This window comes from Pseudonaja textilis, chromosome Z (genome assembly GCF_049901715.1).
Source record: "Pseudonaja textilis isolate UNSWEBS1 chromosome Z, rPseTex1.2, whole genome shotgun sequence".
Lineage (NCBI taxonomy): Eukaryota > Metazoa > Chordata > Lepidosauria > Squamata > Elapidae > Pseudonaja > Pseudonaja textilis.
Window position 1 is genome coordinate 92405746 of NC_142008.1, and position 19979 is coordinate 92425724.

The window sequence follows — 19979 nt, forward strand, 5'->3', positions numbered from 1 at the left end:
CTGGAGCTCTTTGAAAAGTAAGTACAGTAAAGCCATGGGAAATAGAGTGAGAAGAGCTGAATGTGACCCACAGAGGCTCCATTTCGGTCTGTAACAGGCCTGTGGAGGCCCTGCGCAGCCTGTTTTTGGATGGCAGATTGCTGATGGAAGCAGCGGAAGCTGAAAATGGGCCACCTGCATAGCCCATTTTCAGCTGTCATAGTGCTGATGGAGGCAGGAGTGGCCAAAAACAGGCTGTTTTGGCTGGGAGAGGCACCGCAAACTTGTCCATAGATATTTTCCAGGTTGGCCCTGCGGTCCAGATTTAAACACCCCACAGGCTAAATCTGGCCCACGAGCTTGATTTTGACGCCCCTGAGCTAATGGATTTTCCCTAGAATATTTATGAATCCATGGACTGGCATATTAAACTGCATGCTTTTTTTTTTAAGTATTTTATTCAATCTTTGGGGTGTTGGGAACCTTGTAAGTATTATATCATTTCAGTCAACTCATTGAAGGTACTGCCTGCAGCTAAAGTATATTTTCTTTAAAAATTTTGAATGTTTTATTCTCTGCTTATGTGTTATATTTGCATATTCTTTTCTCTGGGAAGATAGTATTCAGTCTTGATGTTTTTCATCCTTGCAGTTTGGTTGTATTAGATGAGATGGATCAGTTGGATAGCAAAGGACAAGATGTTCTCTATACAGTATTTGAGTGGCCTTCCCTTCCCAACTCTCGGCTCGTTCTCATTGGTGAGTATCAAAGATATTAAAGCTTTAGCTTGACAGTTTAAGACAAAGAATGTTAATATACTTTTGCAAGAAAATACCTATCTAGCGGCTGTCTTCTTCTTCTTCTTCTTCTTCTTCTTCTTCTTCTTCTTCTTCTTCTTCTTCTTCTTCTTCTTCTTCTTCTTCTTCTCCTTCTCCTCCTTCTCCTTCTCCTTCCTCTCCTCTTCCCCCTCCTCCTCCTTCTTCTTCTTCTCCTCCTCCTCCTCCTTCTTCCCGTACCCCTTTTCCTCCTCCTCCTCCTCCTCCTCCTCAAGTTTTATTCTATTTTTATTTTTAAGTATACATCAATATCAATGCATGAACAGTGTAGCCCCTGGATATAATTCATTTTAATACAAACATCAATAATGATAATCATAATGGTTGTTATATTAATCAAACTTCTATAATCCTAGTATTAAAATACATAGTTTTTTAAATATTCCATTTTAATTCCAGTGGTATAAGCACTCTTTTCCATCAAATTATTACTTAAATTTATTATACAAAAATTATATCTGCTAATATTCCCCCATTTCTTATTTCTATCTCTGTTCTAACTTCTAATCAGGTCACCTTTGCTGATCCTAATATTAATACACATGTTTATATAAAGCATAGCTCTTCATTATTTAGTCACAATAGCCATTCAAGAACCAGTCTTTTGAGTCTTCCACACTCAAAACCGTAGAAATGGTGGTAGACTAGGAGAAACCCTCTCATACTACCACCTCTTACAATACTAGACTTCACAGCATCAACAGTAGAGACCTGCAGATTTCTAGGTTTTATCATATCTCAAGACCTAAAATAGACACCTAACATCAAAAACCTCATCAAAAAAGCACAACAAAGAATGTTCTTTCTGTGCCAACTCAGAAAGCTCAAACTGCCCAAGGAGCTGTTTATACAATTCTACAGAGGAATTATTGAGTCTGTCATCTGCAGCTCTATAACTGTCTGATTTGGTTCTGCGTCCCAACAAGACAGATACAGACTTCAGAGGATAATTAGAAATGCAGAAAAAACAGTTATTACCAACCTGCCTTCCATCAAGGACCTGTATACTACATGAATCAAAAAGAGGGCTGTGAAAATATTTACAGACCCCTCACATCCTGGACATAGATTGTTTCAACTTTTACCCTCAAAACAATGCTATAGGGCAGGGGTAGGGAAACTTGGCTCTTTTATCACTTATGGACTTCAACTCCCAGAATTCCTGAGTGAGCCATAAAAGGTTCCCCATCCCTGGCCTACTGGTTTTTCAGTTCGGAAACAATCCCATTCAAGTCAAAAATTGATTTCCCCACAACTGAAAAACCAGTAGGCCAGGGATGGGGAACCTTTTATGGCTCACTCAGGAATTCTGGGAGTTGAAGTCCATAAGTGATAAAAGAGTCAAGTTTCCCTACCCCTGCTATAGGGCACTGCACACCAGAATAACTAGACACAAGGTCAGGTTTTTTCCCCAAGCACCTTCACTGCTAAACAAATAATTCCCTCAACCCTGTCAAACTATTTACTAAGTCTGCATTACTATTACTATTAATCTTCTCATTGTTTCTATCACCCATCTCCTCCTCCTGTATGATTGTAACTTTGTTGCTTGTATCCTTACAATTTATATTGTTTCCTATATGATTTGATTGCTTATGACTGACTGCACCCTATGACTATCATTAAATTCTGTACCTTATGATTCTTGATGAATATATATTTTCTTTTTATGTACATAAAAGTGTGTGTGTGTGTGTGTATTCTATGTAACATCTCTTGTCCATTTTAATGCTTCAATTCTATTTGTTTTTTGACTTGCGTCCCATACTCCTCTCTTGGGTCTTTATCTATCTGTATCTTCACCATTCAGACTGAATATTTCTCCCATCTCTATCCTCCTAAGCTGCCAAATCTCCAGAGTATCCACCCAAATCCCCATCTCCCTTTCAAAAGTATCTTCCAAGTTATCATATTCCATTTTCAAATCTCTTAAAAAGCTTTCCCCTTGATTTATTTCATTAGTCATTGTTTTTATCATTCTTCTCATTTTGGTTTGTCCATTCTGTCTTTCTAGGTAGTTTTTTCTACTATCTCCTCTCTTTCCTGGATTCTTTGATCTTCATTCATTATCAGTTGTAGCATATTTTCTATTTTCCTATCTATACCTTACATTAAGTACTTATCTCTCTGTAAGTCTTTTCCATAGTACCCCTAATGCTTTGAAACATCAACACCATTTCTCTTGGAATCTCACTCCTTTCCCCCTGATGGAGTATCTTTTCTTTAATAAGTACCACTCTTATTCAAGTCCAAAACAATATATTCCAGTCCAATATTACTCTTCAGAAAGTTCAGTAATCATAGTTCTTTACATCTCAGGTTTATTAATCAATTCCATTTAAGTAGTCCAGGAAGCTTCCGCAAATCAAAAATAACTTTGCTTTACTTAAAAGTTTTCCTTATTCTAATAATAGAGTCTCTAGTAATCATAAAGTGATTAGTTATAGAACAGTAAGTGTCACCACAGTCCTCCAGATGAATGTTGTTTATTTCTCTCATCACATTTTTTCTAAACTGGTAGGGGTCTGGTATATTCCATTCACCAGTAAATGGCGCCCTCAGCTTAGGTTTCAGCATTGTTTCAAGTCTTATAGATTTAATTAACCCAAATTTAGTTCAATTTATGGAGGCAAAGTCAGCTATTCAAGTAGATAGTCCCACATTTCATAATGCTTTACCAAAACAACACCTGCTGAATTTAAAGGTCCAATTTTCTAGGAACTAACTCCCCTTAGTTCCTTTTTTTTTTCCTGGTCTAGGATTTTTCTCTCTATGGTTTTTCGCCACTTTAAAAAAATAGTTCTAGGAGTGTGTTCCTGGATTTTCCTCTTTTTTTCTTTAAAGTTAGGGTATAAATAAAAAGGAATCTTCTCACTCAACTCCAGTCACTGTTTATCTACACTGCTCCTGCAGAGTTCTTTTTGCCTTGGCTGTCCCAGCTTCATGGCAACCATGATGGCTGCCTCTTCTCATCAAGGAAGAGGGAAGAAGCCCTAAGTCCAGCAGGAGAGTTGCTGCTCTCCCGGAACTACAGGGTGCCCCTCTTTTCTTCACCACCCCTACAGGGTGGCTTTAGCTCCTTTCAGAGTGCTCCAACAGGGAGAACTCGGTGTGGGAGCTTGGAGACCCACTCCTCATGTCCAAGAATGCTTCAGCGTCAGTCAGAAGTACTATTTCATGCCTTTCTTCTGCTACTCATTCATGTTGACTGTTGCTTAGCTGTGCTGTTATGGATTATGCCACCTTCCTTCTCAACTACCAGAAAGGAAAGAAAGAGGTATACTTAAATTCGAAGCAATAAGAATAGAAAATTTCCAGATAATGTGGATCTTTGATTATATTCTGTCTCTTCCTGTTAGAATTGTGCATTCCCACTGATCAGCTAAATAGAATAATCTTTAATTAATTGCTTATCTGAAAGATATATAACATTCTAAGGGAGATCAGAACTTACTAGTCCAGTCCTCTATGCAGCATGTAGGACCATCAGCCCAAGCCTAAATTTAATGAACTTTTCATTGTGAAAAATAAGAGGCACAAAGTAAGGTGTTGAGAAAGTATGAAATATTTTCCTTCTGAACTTATTTATGCATTTACTTAGAAACAGTAAAGATGGAATTAGAGGTAAGTTGTACATAGCTCACAACAGTCCCAAGATTTTAAAAGTAATATTCTTTCAATTCTTAGAGAAACTATGTGTAAGATGGAATGTTTGTTGTATATAAATAAGGTTTATTTGTTTGATAGGTATAGCTAATGCTCTGGATCTCACTGATCGCATCCTGCCTCGCCTGCAGACCCGACCTTTGTGCAGGCCACAGCTACTAAACTTTTCCCCATACAGCAAAGATCAGCTGGCTTCTATTCTCCAGGAACGCTTAAAGAAGGTAATATCTCAGTGGCCTGATTCAAAAATTAATTGTCTTGGCCCGAAACAACATAGAAGGAATAATCTGCATTTATCTTCAATTTCACTTGGAAAACTATTATTTGAATTTCTCAGCATCTTCTACTTTGCTTTAGGAGCTCCTTTAGGTTTTTTTTGCAGCTGAGAACAAATTAGTTAATTTGTTGGGCTAATCCCTAATGGCAAACTGTAAGGTGGGAAGTTAAATGATTAAGGATATTAATTTGAGCAGAATCAGAGGTTTTGAACTAAGTATAAGAATTGCTTTCTATACATGCCCAGATCATATCTTTTTTTCCCCTCCAAAAATGTGGGGCACCATTACTTTTGTTACCATGTTTTCTGTTCTTTATTCCTTTAGGTGTCAGGAGAGCAGGTGTTGGACAATGCTGCTATCCAGCTCTGTGCTAGAAAAGTCTCTGCCTTCTCTGGGGATGCCCGCAAAGCACTGGACATCTGCAGGTGACAAATATATAGTGAACTAAATTCCAAGCTAATTACTGGATGTGATTTAAAGCTTCATTATGGTGTTCGGTCCCCCTGCCTGAGAAGAGGGAGGTGAGACAGAACCCTCCTGTCTTTGTGGTGATAGGGGAGGGTGGTGCCTCCTAGCTGTGCTAATGTCTGGAAATGTTTACAGCCCATTACCTATGAAGGTTGAGAGGAATCGGTCCTCCTGCAGCGATTATAGATTGGTTAATTACATTTAGATTGCAAAAGGCTCTCATTAACAGCTCTCAAGCAGACATCTTTATGGTGCTTGCAAATGTTATCTTTTCCCGCACAAGAGAGTTTATCAGAGTTGTCTTCCATCTTCCTTGATTTCAGTTAGCTTGGTGTCCCCTTTTATGTTTACTCAAACTCAGAGCAAATACACCTGCTTTAGGATGTATGCATTTACTTATCTCAATCAGTTTAGAAGTTGGTCCTAATGATTCTGGGTGGCTTATAGTTATAAAGTAAGAGTTACAATTTTTAAAAAATCATAGGTGTCCTGAAGGGGCTCATCCATCAGCTTATCTCTAGGTCTAGGGGAAGAGCCAGATTTTCAATAACTTTAAAGATCTGAACAATTGTATGTCATTAGGGTAGGAGCAATGTGGATCTTCGGGGGAATATTACAGTATAGAACAACAGTAGAGATTTTACACAGGCAAAGAAGCTAGCTGTAACTTTGAGAGGATTCTAATCTATATCTTTGCATTAGGGTTTAGATATAGCATTTGAAAAGTACACAAACCATATTATATGTTAACCCAATAACCGAAACTAAAAACCACATGCAGATTAATCCGGATTGTGAGAAAAGAACAGAAGCAAAGAATGTGTGCTCTGATGCCATTCCAAGAGGGCCAGGAGAACAGGTTGTTGCAGATTACCGTCTTGAGTAAGGCAAGCTGCTGGAATGCCATTGTTTTGCTTTTATTCCCTTATCTTTAGAGGTAAAATGTCCTCTTGACCTCTAACAGTAAGAATCAAACTGAAGTGATCTAGTGTCATTTAAGGAGTTCACATAGACCTTATACAGCTTGTGTTTTGATCCTGAAAAAAAATGTTGAAATATGCTAGGCAAATAAATATTACTACACGTTTCTTTTTCATATGTTTCACTATTGATCCTGCCTCTTCTTTTCTTTTGATAGCCCCTGAGCTATGCAAATCATTTTGAACTCCGTTCAATATCTACCTTTATAATCCTTGAGATTTTAATCTACAAGACCTTTATAATTTAGTTTCCTGGTACATCAATTTCATGCAGAAGATTCTTGTAGGAGTTTTTCTTTAACTGGATTATATTTTATTTCTCTTAGTTAAAAACTACATCAGTAAACATAAAATAGTTTACTCATAGGATCTAGAGGAAGAAATGATGATAACAATAATAATACTAATGCAAAATCAGCATTAAAAGTTAATTGGTCCTAAAGCAGTCTTTAGAAGAAGTAGAAATACAATTAAAGTTTATGTGAAACCAATTCGGTGAAAAACAGTTGATGCTCATCTAGCTGACATTATGCACTTAAGCGAATGCTTTCTTAGTACACTGAAGAATGCTATTCTAATGCTTTATTTGTTCATTCTAGTTGAGGGAAAGATAGGTTGTTTGCTTAATTTGCTTTTGTTGTGGGGTTATGTTTTGTTTTTGGCTTTTCTGTCACCTCCATTTTGTTTGCTTTATTTAGCTGTATAATTGTACATTTTTAGAAAAAATACTTAATGTTATTAAACAAATTTACTAATGCAAATTATTTTGTGCATTTAAACATACCTGGTTCCATTTCAAAATATTTTTTGTTCCAAAATTGCCAACCAACTTTTGGATCTGAAACATAAGTTTTGGTTAACTATGAATAAATGTCAGCTTATACATAGATTAAGTCCTGTTTCTCATGGGGTGCCCAAATTAGACATAGAGCACAGAGGGTCAAAATCTGCCTCTGGCACTGTTTCCAATGTAACAAATAGTGCATTCATCTCATTAACATGCAAGATAGTAATGAACTCCTATTAATGGGCCATGCATGCTCTTCTTTCATTATAGCATACTTGCACAGTTTCTCCCTTGTGACTTGAGAGCTACTTCAGAGTACTGGGGTGAAAAGGCAAGATCAGGAACTGGTATAAGTAGAGTAACATTCACTGTGAAAAGGCTAGGCTAGAATAGGTTTCTTGTATCAATAATAAATGCCATAGCATTTTACAGGACTTTTAGTTGATGGGTCAAACTCAAAATGAATTCATGTACTAGCTAAAGTGGGCTGTGTCATGCCAATAATTGTTATATTTCTTCTGTTGCTTTTAATTTTGTTATTGCTCTTTTTAAATGGGGACTAAAATAGGAAAGAGTGGAATTATGTAGAAATACATAGATACAGAAAGGGAGTAGGTGAGAAGAAATTCTTAAAAATGAAGAATTGAATAGCTTGCTGTTAAAAATGAAAACTCATAGTTGAAGACTTTTTTCAAATGACAGGATTGGAGGCAACCAAATCAACCATTTTGTTTTACTCACTTGCTCTTGAAGAAGGATCTTAATATATATCTCACACTTGCAAAATGTTTGCCTAGCCTTTTACAACCAACCTAACCGGAAGCATATTTTTATGTAGGTGTCTTTTTGAAAGTCTTCTGAATGTTAAAGAGTTGTTTTGTATTGTGGAAAATGTTTTTCACTTCCCAGAAAGCCTCTCACAGTCGCATTTCCTTCATCTTAAAGATCTCTTCCCAAAATGTAACTTTCTTGTGAAATATTTGCCCCTTAGCCAAAGTGAAAGTTTAATCCTCATTTCATTTGCCAATCACACAATTTCTATTTCTCTGTTTCTAAAGTGGAAGTGGAAGCTGAATTTGGCAACATATTGACTATTGTATTCTCAGTCTGACCCACCCAAAATAGAATTAAGGATAGTTTCTGAAAAATGTCAAAGCTATTTACACATAGGATCTACAGCCATGATGGCGAGCCTATAGCATGTGTGCCACAGGTGACGCACAGAGCCATTTGTGCCGGCAAGCAAGCCACAGGCAAACTTACCTCACTGCATATGCACCTGCCTCATGGCTGATTTTCAGCCTGTTTGAGGCCTTTTTCGGCCTTCCAGAGGCTTGAGGAAAGCCTTTGCAGGCTGAAAAATAGGCACGTTTCATCATTTCCTGCAAAGGCTTTCCTCAAGCCTCTGGGAGGCCGAAAAAGGCCTCAAATGGGCCGAAAATCAGTGGAGTGCAGGTAAGGATGCGGGGGGGGGGGAATTGCGTGTGCATGGGCAGGGGTCGCACGCATTGCCTTCTGGATGATGGCGCGCGCACACACAATTTTTGACACAGGAGCCCAAAAAGGTTAGCCATCACTGATCTAGAGGAAGAAATGATAACAGGAATAATACTAATTCAAAATCAGCATTAAAAGTTGATTGGTCCTAAAAATATTTAATATTTAATAGTTTTAGAAGTGTAGCTAAAATGAAAAAGTTTGTCAGAGAGGAATCCCTCTTCAACTTTAAATAAATATGTGTTAAAACTATCTACCTGAAGTGAAAAATGATTGACTTTAGGCATCTGTGGTCAATATAGGTGGTTAAAAAATTAAGATGATGGCTCTGGGACCATCTTTATGCTCCATGAAACGGGGTGGGGTTTTGATTGTGCAATGGCAGTTTACTATCTTGATTTTTTAGATTTCCCTGTGGGGCCTCCCTGTTACAAGATGTTGCTGCCACATAAAACTAAATCCAAATAGAATCTGGAGATGAGCATTGTCTACTGAAAATCAAAGACACCTTGTACTGCGTGCTTCAGATAGATTTCTGTTGTTAAGGAAGTCAAGAGAATGGATGGACACGATCAAGGCCGATCTAGAGATCGCGAAGGCAGACCCGACATACGTGGTAGACAGAGAGGTGTGGAAGCAGTACTTAAGGACATTAGCGGACCTCGCCCGAGCGCGAGACAAACGCTGAAGAAAAAGAAGAAGAAGAAGAAGGAAGTCAAGAGAATTGCATTAAAGATTTCAAAAATGACATGTAGATTGGAAAAATATCCTTTTCTCCCCTTTACAGGACAGATTAGAAATATATAAAATAATATATTAAGCACTTATACAAATGGTAGAGCCTGCTTATTTGTCTAAAAATATAGTAAATGTATCTTCTACAAAGAGTTCTGGTTAATGAATAGGGCAACAGCAAAAATGGGACATTACCGTGGAGCTTTGTGTCCTTGGAGCTTTTTGGTAGCATCTAGTTGACCAGTGGACTAGATGAATTACTCTATTGAATCAGAAGCCAGCTTTGCAGAGTTGTTTTGAGTGCTATCCTTTGTAAGTGGCCCACTATCCTCTTTTTTATAAGGGTTAATGGTTTTGAAGCAGTTAAATTGTGTCTTATGCAAAGCATTTATTTTACCTCTAGAATCTCCCAAATTGGGAAACAAAATCAGTTTAGCACTCCATTCCAAAATGTTGAATGTTGTAAGCTGCTTAGAGTCATCTCAAGGTGAGATGGGCAGCAAATAAATGAATAAAATAATGTAAACATAAACTAGAAGCCTGAGACATACCATCACGGTTGTTTTAGATGGTCAGTCTTCTGTTCAAAATGATGCAGACATAGTAAGCTTCTAGAAGGTTCCTTCTAGAAATCTTTACTCTCCCTTTGAGAATCTATTAGGCCTTGTTCTGTTCTCTTCCTTTCATCTACAATTGGTGCAACTTGGTTAAAAGTGCTGCACAAAAAATGGCATTTTGCAGATTGTATAGCCATTTGAGAAAGCAATCAAGGTTTATAAAGAAAGGAAAAATGAAAATCCGTAACATTTATAGTCACTGCACTGGCATCCCAATACAATGACTTGGTATATGAAATGTCATCAGCGGGAAGGTTTTCTGTTGTGCTTAATTAATTCTGCTGATGGACCTCCATGTCTCCCTTTTTGTGTTGCATTTGATAAGCCATTTGTACATTTGTGTAAAATCCCCATTTTTTTAGACCATAGACATTGAGTTTACATGTTTAAATTAAATAAATACTCCAGATAAGGGAGATAGCTTTTTGTGCTAATAGGCTTTGGGGTTGGAAGCTTTTTCTTTTGAGCTTTGTTAGATCCCAATTAAGGCTGGAGGGGTATTAAAATGAGGGTAATGGATGCTATGATCTGATAGCAAGAACAAACAGCAGATATCTTCCCTGTGTGCCCTACATTAAGGAGGCAGCTAAAGGAATGTAAATAATACAACTGGTTGTAACTGATCTGCTTTGTGCTTAAGCCGAAACAGCTGGGAATTAGTTCTGAATCTTGGTAGTATGCTTCATATTTGCTAGGGTGGTGGTTTGGGCAGCACATCTGGAGTGGCAAATAGCTGTATTGGGTTATAAAATTCTAATACCATTATCTAAAATATTATCTTCATCTTTAGGAGGGCCATTGAAATTGTGGAGTCAGATGTGAAGACCCAGTCTATATTTAAACAAATGCCTGCTTGTAAGTAGATTTTTCTCATTCTCTATGCAGATCATGTACTTTTATGCAAAAGTACCAGGTTTCCTTCAGTGTTTTCCTGATCTAGTTTAGCAGCATTTCTTCCAGAAAGAAAATTTAAGCCATGCTGTGGAGTGGAAATGTGGAGTGGAAATGTATTTTCTGCTCCCCCAATACAAAAGCAACCCTGTAGAAAAGGCTGAAAATGTTCCCTCTCTTCCATATCTGATCCTAAATATAGGAAAACGAAGTATGGAATAGCAGAAAACAAAGTAAGAAATAGCTACAATCATGTCTCTTCCAAAGCAGCTACATACAAGCTAAAAATTTGTGTGTCTTAAGGATTGTGTGCAGTGAAGGTGGTGTATAGAGGTTTGTATTGACCGATCTTGAACCTTAGGCCAATACTTCTGAAGCTAAGATGTGTGGATTTCAGGTACCAGAATTTACCAGCCAAGACGTGATGTCCACATAGCTTCATGTTGCTGAGGGATCCTGCTGAAACATTTACTGTAATAATTTGGATATACAACTTGACTGAGCAGGAAAGGGATCTTTCAATTGGTGCAAAGGGCAGTTTGATGTGTGGTTGCTATGGAAAAAGGCAAATATTAGGATTCATTAAAAAGAAAATCAAAAGTGAGGTTGCTAGTGCTTTAATTTAGAACTTGAGGGAACTTTTACTTGGAATAATGTAGTACCGGTTGTCTCACTAAATTTCAAAAAAGGCAAAGTTGGAGCTAGAAAAGAGAGCAATTGAAATGTTTACTTGCTAGAGCTACTCCCAAATGAAGAAAAACAGCATATTATGCTGTTTAGCTTAGTGTTAAAGAGAGTAGGGGGAGACCTGCTGGAGAGATATAAAATCATTCAACATGACCGGCTATTGGCTTTTTTCCTGAAGCAGAGCATTGGTATTGGGGCTTTTAACGGATGCAGAATGTGAAGAGATTCGGGACCAATAATAATGCAGCCCTGGAGATAAATCATAGACATTGCTGCCATTAGATGTGATATCTATTTAGATACTTTAAAAAGATCAAATAGATTCAAAGATAATTGGATCCTTAATGTTTTCCATTGATGCCTGTTTTATTTACTAACTCTTGAATTAAGATGCAACATCATCAATACTAACAGCTGGGAGTAATTGTGAACTTCTGATTGAGTCAGGGTATGACATAGAACACTGGATGAATTAGAGGATAAAACATTGCATCTTTGACTAATACATGGTCTGAAACTACGTGATGCAACAATGCTGGTAAAACTAAGCAGATCTAGATCTTTAGTTGGACGCTGCCTGGGAATCCCAAATATGGCTTGCTGAATTTTTTTTCAAATGAGGCAGAAAGGGAAACAAAATGCACGTATGTGTCGTTTTTGCATTTCAAGAATTACATGTGTTGAGTAGTAGTTTTTATATATGAATAGTAAGTTTTCCACTCAGCTCTACTTCTGCTTTCTGACCAGCTGATTCCAGCCCTATGACATCAATCAAATCTCATTCCAAAGCAGCTGCAGACTCTGAAGTACTCAAACGAGTGGGCCTGTGTCACATCTCCCAAGTAATCTCTGATGTGTATGGTGACCGGATGGCAACTGGTAGCAGTTACGGTGATGCTTCTTCCTTCCCACTGCAACAGAAGATTTTAGTCTGTTCTCTGTTGCTCTTAACCAAGCAAAAGAATACCAAAGAAGTTAGCCTAGGAAAGGTGAGTGTATTGATCCTTCAATACTACTCTCTTGTAGTACTTTTATTTAGTGCTCATGAAGAATGAATGTGAAAGAATCTTAATGTTGGCTAGTGTAATTTTTTTTTTGCAAAATTTGAGTTCTGAAAGTTCTAGAATAAAATCATATCAAAAGATTGCTGTTCTCTGCCTCTTTAAAAAAGATATTGAGAGTAATAATTCTGTTTACTTAGGAAATAATGTCTTCAATTTTCCCTGGTCTGAATGAAAGATAATTGCGTAAAAAATAGTACTGTGTGCAATACAGGTAGCCTTTGACCTATGAACACAATTACACCAGAATTTATTTTGCTAGGCAAGGCAGTTGTTAAATGAGTCAAGCCTGATTTTACAACTTTTGCCAGGATTGTTAAGTGAATCATGCAGTCATTAAGCAAATCTATTTTCCTCCATTGTCTTTGCTTGTTGGAAGCTGGCTGGGAAGGTTTGCAAATCACAATCACATAATTTTGGGATGCTGCAACTGTTGTAAACACATGTCAATTGCCAAGGTCCTGAATTTTGGTCACATGACCTTGCAGATTCTGTAATAGTTCTAAGTGTGAGGACTGGTTGTAAATCAGTGCCAATATAACTTTGGACAAGAGGTTGTAAGTCGAGAACTACCTCTATAGTATATGTGTTATATATAAACCACCTATTAATATTCCCATCCTATTCTCATGGCATTTGAAAAGTGGAGGAGAGAATAGTTTGTTCTATACAATAGTTCCTAATTTTTGTAGCAGAACAATATAGTTGCCTATATTCCAAATTCCTCCAAAATTTTGGGTGCTTCTTTTATTCCATAGGAACAAATGCTGAAACTAGCTGGAGCAATTATTTGTCCATTATTTCTAGTAAAATTATACTTTAATGGGATTTAGCATAAGCTCTGAATTTTTTGCAATATATATTATTAGAGATTCCTATATCTTTTTCCATGGCCACTCTTTTCTTTAAGAAGTAAAAATATAGTAGCTATACCAAATATAGAGCTACGTTAGCAAGTGCTTTCGCTGGGCACTTTGGGTTATGATTATGAAGAACATATTTTAGTCAAAAGCTACAATAATGGAATAAAATGAAGCTAGGATGAGTGAGCTTTGTCATTTATGCTAATCTCTCTGTGTTATTATTATAATCAATAATAATTAAACCTTCTCTATTTCTAGCTGCATGAAGCCTACAGCAGAATTTGTCAGAAACAGAAAGTTGGACCTGTTGACCAATCGGAATGCCTCTCACTCTCAGCTCTTTTGGAATCTAGGGGCATTGTAGGACTCAAAAAGGCTAAAGAAGCACGGCTGTCTAAGGTATTTCTCCAGATTGGCTGGGAGAACGGTTTAGATTAATTACATGTTCTTCCTAGGCCGAAAAATCTAAGATTAATGTAGAAATTTTCCATTCTCTACTGCTTTTAAGAGGAAACCCTTTTGAGAGGTTGGCTTTTACTCTATTATAATAATGAAAATAATGGAGTGATAAAAATTGGGCAGTGATTCTTGTCTTGGTTTTCCTAGGAAAATGTACTGTCTAGAATTCTTTATTGCCTAAAGGTCTCTGCTGTGCCTGGGAATTTTTTTCTCTAGATGCAGCCATCTTAAATATCTTAGCTGTATTGACAGAATACATTTACCAGCTCTCCTTTCTTGTGTTTCTGTGAGACATCCTCAGGGTACAACTTTTTCTGTTCATATCTGTTCTTTGCAGAACTGTAGAAACAATAAACAAAGAAAGAACAGAGTTGAATTATTTCTCAGCAGAGCAGTTGTAACTGCATGCGTAACACTAGTCATTCTACCCTATATTGAAAGAACGCCCAGCAGACTTATCACAATGTATTTGATTGGTTGTCTGTCCTCCTTGAAATTTGCCTATTTTTCCAAAGTCCTATAACTTTCTAGAATGTAAATTTCTAAAATGCACACTCTGTAATGAGAAAGCAAAGACACAGCCATTAAGTGCAATATTGTGGCAATTAATTCATGCTAAATGCATGGAATTCTGCGATAGAAGATAATTGAATTGAAATGTTGTGCATTTTGAACAGTAGAAGTTGTACAACTGAAATAACTCATTATTAATCTGTCTCCCCCACCTCGTTACTGCTTGTACACATCTAAATTTTTATAATTGGAGAAAAAGGAAATGCAAATATTTGAGGCATTTGGAAAGAATCTTCATTCTATCCCTCTCCTTCAAATGTTAATTCTATGGGAACTGGCAGTGGAAATTGTATGGCAGATTGTTTATTCTTGTAACAATCATAATATTTCTGTTTTGGTTGTAAAGTAGTTGGAAATCAGCAGATGCTAGAAATTGGACTGTTTCAGTGACAAGTTGATACGGAACTTTTTTTTATAGAGAGAGTAAAGGGAAAGTTAGAAATCACCAATACCTACAGTTTAATCTTGATACAGTTTAATCGTGTGTCATGGATACTCAGTAATGTCCAAGTAACAGATGCACATTTCTTTTTCTTCCACCAGGTCTTCCTGAAAATAGAAGAGAAGGATGTGGAGCATGCCCTCAAGGATGGAATCTTGGTTGGAAGCATTTTGGCTGGGGGCCTTTAAAACTGTTGCTTTGTTCACTTGAACAACATGTTGCCTCATACGTCTATTAACTTTAGGAATGGACTTCATCAAGACATATATAGGGGTGCAATGTTCGGAATATTTGGATCATTGGGTTTATTTTAAACAATATCAGTGTTATAAAAATTGCCCTACTTTCAAGGTTTTAAAAACTTTTTACCCTTTGACTCTTACCTATCACTTTTAATTCTCATTTGGAGATTTCTTTTTGAATGCTAGAAATACTTCTCCCTCTTTCCTAGCCACAGGGCAGTCAACCTTTCCTCTGCTGCCCCTTCCCTCTACAAATATGGAACTGCCAATGTGATATTTGCCTCCATGATTAACAGCAGAGATGAGAAAGGATGAAAGATGTCAATAAGAGAGCCCATTTGCAGACACAGCCATTAATGTTGCCATAGAAAATAAGAAATATAGTAGCTTGAGTTCTTTTGAAGTTGGACTATGTCATTGACACTGAGGCTTAGCCTTATACATACAGGTACAAACACCACTGAGGGCCCTTGAACATCTTAACATTTGTGGCTACAATCTTAGCACCAAAATTAATTTTAGACCTGGAGCAGAGTCATTTTTATATCTGAGCCATTTTTTTTTTTGAAAAATTGAATTAATTGAATAGCTTGATGGTTTTATACGATTCTAATTTTTTTACAAAGTAACTATGCATATCTGAATTGGAATCTACTTGTTTGTATGCGTATATGTGTGTGAACAGGATTGGTTTAACTGCAAAGCCGTTTATTTATATATCACGTGCAGTGCCTTTCTCCACTGATTAACTTGTAAATTGTTCTGATTTATTGAAATATGTATAACCAGATATTTTTAACAGTTGCAATTGTTTTCTATTGCTTCAATTTACAGATTAAAATAATCAATCTTGCAATTTTGAAGTTTAGGATATATGTTTAGTTCAGTAGTTACTCATTTACACTGTTTACCAATTTTTGTTGGAGTTGTGTTGGGTTAGGCTTTCTGGTTTGGTGGAAATGTATACTTATCCCATTTATTGTGAGCTTGTCCTATGCTCAGTCTTAAATATACTTGGAATTTGTATGTCTAACACATACAGTTGAAACTCAAAAAATTAGAATATCATGCAAAAATTCATTTATTTCAGTAATGCAAATTAAAAGGTGAAACTAATATATGAGATAGACTCATTACATGCAAAGCAAGATAGTTCAAGTCATGATGTGTAATAATTGAGATGATTATGGCTTACAGCTCATGAAAACCCCAAATCCACAATCTTAGAAAATTAGAATATTGTGAAAAGGTTCAATATTCTAGTCTCAAAGTGTCCCACTCTAATCAGCTAATTAAGCCATAACACCTGCAAAGGGTTCCTGAGCCTTTAAATGGTCTCTCAGTCTGGTTCAGTAGGAATCACAATCATGGGAAAGACTGCTGACCTGACAGTTGTGCAGAAAACCATCATTGACACCCTCCATAAGGAGGGAAAGCCTCAAAGGGTAATTGCAAAAGAAGTTGGATGTTCCCAAAGCGCTGTATCAAAACACATTAATAGAAAGTTATGTGGAAGGGAAAAGTGTGGAAGAAAAAGGTGCACAAGCAGCAGGGATGACCGCAGCCTGGAGAGGATTGTCAGGAAAAGGCCATTCAAAAGTGTTGGGGGTTTTCATAAGGAGTGGACTGAAGCTGGAGTCAGTGCATCAAGAGCTACCATACACAGATGGATCGTGGACATGTTGTATTCCTCGTCAAGCCTCTCCTGAATAACAAACAATGTCAGAAGCATCTTACCTGGACTAAAGAAAAACAGAACTGGCCTGTTGCTCAGTGGTCCAAAGTCTTCTTTTCTGATGAGAGCAACTTTTGCATCTTATTTGGAAGCCAAGGACCCAGAGTCTGGAGGAAGAATGGAGAGGCACATACTGCAAGATGCTTGAAATCCAGTGTGAAGTTTCTACAGTCTGTTGATTAGGGGAGCCATGTCATCTGCTGGTGTTGGTCCACTGTGCTTCATTAAGTCCAGGGTCAACACAGCCGTCTACCAGGAGATTTTGGAGCATTTCATGCTTCCTTCCACAGATGAGCTTTATGGGGATGCTGACTTCATTTTCCAGCAGGACTTGCCACCTGACCACACTGCCAAAAAGCAGCAAAACCTGGTTCATTGACCGTGGGATTACTTTGCTTGATTGGCCAGCAAACTCACCTGACCTGAACCCCATAGAGACTATGGGGCATTGCCAAGAGCAAGATGAGAGACATGAGACCAAACAATGCTGAAGAGATGAAGGCTGCTATTGAAGCATCCTGGTCTTCCATAACACCTCAGCAGTGCCACAGGCTGATAGCTTCCATGCCACACCGCACTAAGGCAGTAACTGCTGCAAAAGGGGCCCAAACCAAGTACTGAGTATATATGCATACTTATACTTTTCAGAGGTCTGATATTGTTCTATGTACAATCCTTGTTTTAATATTCTAATTTTCTGAGATTGTGGATTTGGGGTTTTCATGAGCTGTAAGCCATAATCATCACAATTATGACACATCACGGCTTGAGCTATCTTGCTTTGCATGTAATGAGTCTATCTCATATATTAGTTTCACCTTTTAAGTTGTATTACTGAAATAAATAAACTTTTGCACGATATTCTAATTTTTCGAGTTTCATCTATACTAGCTTGTTCCAGATTATGCATAGTTGAGCAGCTATCACTGTTGTTCTCTTGGAAGAGTACCTACTACATCATTTTCAGGACATGCAATTCTGTAACTAATATCGTGGTTAAATTTTAGTGAGAATCCTAGGGCCGGGGGCTTTCAGTTTAATTAGTGTTCTTCCCCCAAATTGTTAATTTTCCACAAAGCTGCTGAAGTGGCAGCAAGAGATGTATTACGTGCATTTTTGGCATGTACATTTTATAGTTTCCTTCTTCAGTTATGGTGGAATGGGATGACTTGATCCATCTGCATCCCTGATAGCTGACTCCTGTAAACCACAATGGCATCAGATGTTAAAAATCCATGACAGTGTTAAGAGAAACCAGCCCAGCCCCATAAAAACAAAGGGAGATTTTGTGGTTGTCTCTCCTGGCCACTAACAGTGAGTGGTTAACCATTGCAATATATCCAACGATAGAAAAATGCTGAACCTACTAACATGAAATAAAATGTTAACTTATGAGATCTCAAGTTCTAATTGATAGCACTATTGTCTACAGGATTTGGACAACCAAAATTGGTATTTGGACTTCTAAGGTTATCAAAGCACATTGCTTATACAAGCCAGCTTTCAAAGAGTTAATGGCCTAGAGCAGCCACAGCTAATAGAAAGCAGACTTTAGAAAGAATTGGGAGCAGATGGGTGGCTGGATTTTAAATCATATTTTTCTTCCTGCTAGAACCTTGAAAGTGATTCAGTACTCACTACAACAATGTATACCTATTGTCTTCATGCATTGCGTGTGTATGCATGTTGGTCTACACCTAAGAAAATACTTCTCAGCTCCTTTCAGAAGGTATTCTAGGCCTTATACACTGATAATATTATTTTGTGCATGGGGAGGTTCTTTATCCATTGTTCATTTGTTTAGAGACAGAAATTCTTAAATCATTTTTCTCATTTGATCTGATTTTTTAAATAAAATATAAGAATCAGCTCTCAAGTTGATGGCTGTATTAATTTGAATTGTGGGGAGTTATGCTACATAACTGCGTTTAAAACCAAAAAACTAAAGTGATTGGGAATGTAGTAACTGCTGAGAAAGAAAAAGGCACATGGACTTTGCTACTGATAGTTAATTTTAACCTGGAGGTGGTGGGTGTTTCTGATGATTTAAAACAAAGGGTTTTTTTCTGCTGAAAGAAAGCCAAACTGAACTAGTGGTTAAGACTGGCAGGTGGAGAACCTTGCCCCAAAATCAGAGGAATATTGGTTTTGGAGTTTTGAGATCTTGCAAAACTTAAAGAACCCACTTTATCCATTAACACCCAACTAAAAAACAACCCCCACCTCCAAATGTTGGGTCCTGTATTGCATTCACTCTGAAGATCATTATGAGCCTCTGAGTTGTCCATTTTCATACCTCAATTTGTTCTAAACCTCTGTGTTTTAATTTGATGAGGCTAACAACATGTCTCAAAACAATGTACTGTAGAATGCAGGCTCCTGGATTTGCTGTCATGTCATCAGCAAAGGTGGGAAGCAAAAGGAAGTAAAAATGGGGTAGGAGAATCTGTTCAGTCTGCGGGAATGTGGAAGGAGGCCACTTACATTGGGTTTTACCAGGTATAGAGAGGTATTAGGTTGCTCACAAAATCATTGAAATTAAGGAACAAGCAAAGCAACTGAAGACTCCCCATTTCTTAAATAAGAAATCTATTATTTTGAACTCCTCTTCGCCTTTAAGCAAAATACCCATTCTTGTTTAATCTTTATTGTTCCTTAATCTATATCAGCCTTCAGATTCTCTGGGATCTATACAACAGGCTAGGTTTGGATAAGAGATTTTCACATTTTCTCTTGGAAACTTTCCTGCTGTTGGGTCTCTTGTAAGATGCAGAAGATTCTTTACCTGTCAGCGAAATGTATTTCCTGAAATACCAGTGGAAAATACTTTCTTGTCAAAGCCACCAATCTTTTCAGGAACATATGGTTCAAACATTGAGCTAAGTCATTCCCTCTACATGATTTGGTATGTATGGAAAACGATGGTAAATGTACTGTGATTGTAACCATTTTTTATGCTGCAGACTGAGGAGCAGCAAAGGATCGGAATGGAACAACGTTTAATTACATGGTTAGCTAAACCGGATGAAATTCTTTGATAATAAAATGGTACACATTATAAGAGTGTGTTCCATTAATTGTATGGTTTACAAATAAATTATTTTTATACAAGTACTTTCCAAAGCTGTTTGCCCTACTTTAGAACATATGTTCTCTCTTCTACAAGAGGGGAGAAAGAAAAGG

At 37.3% G+C, this 19979-nt stretch overlaps 1 protein-coding gene across 3 annotated transcripts in view; it reads left to right on the forward strand.

Annotated features, from left to right (window-relative positions):
• CDC6 (cell division cycle 6) overlaps positions 1-18667 on the forward strand; it is a 29744-nt gene extending 11077 nt beyond the window's left edge. The window contains exons 6-12 of one of the 3 annotated variants that reach the window (XM_087916882.1): positions 631-737; positions 4563-4702; positions 5084-5184; positions 10634-10698; positions 12169-12410; positions 13604-13744; positions 14921-18667. In XM_087916882.1, the coding sequence (XP_087773008.1) occupies positions 631-737; positions 4563-4702; positions 5084-5184; positions 10634-10698; positions 12169-12410; positions 13604-13744; positions 14921-15007 (883 nt within the window). In that variant the 3' untranslated portion in view covers positions 15008-18667. The remainder of the gene's footprint in view (positions 1-630; positions 738-4562; positions 4703-5083; positions 5185-10633; positions 10699-12168; positions 12411-13603; positions 13745-14920) is intronic. The other 2 variants (XM_087916883.1, XM_026717599.2) reach the window with 2 other exon arrangements.
• Positions 18668-19979: the final 1312 nt, after the last annotated feature.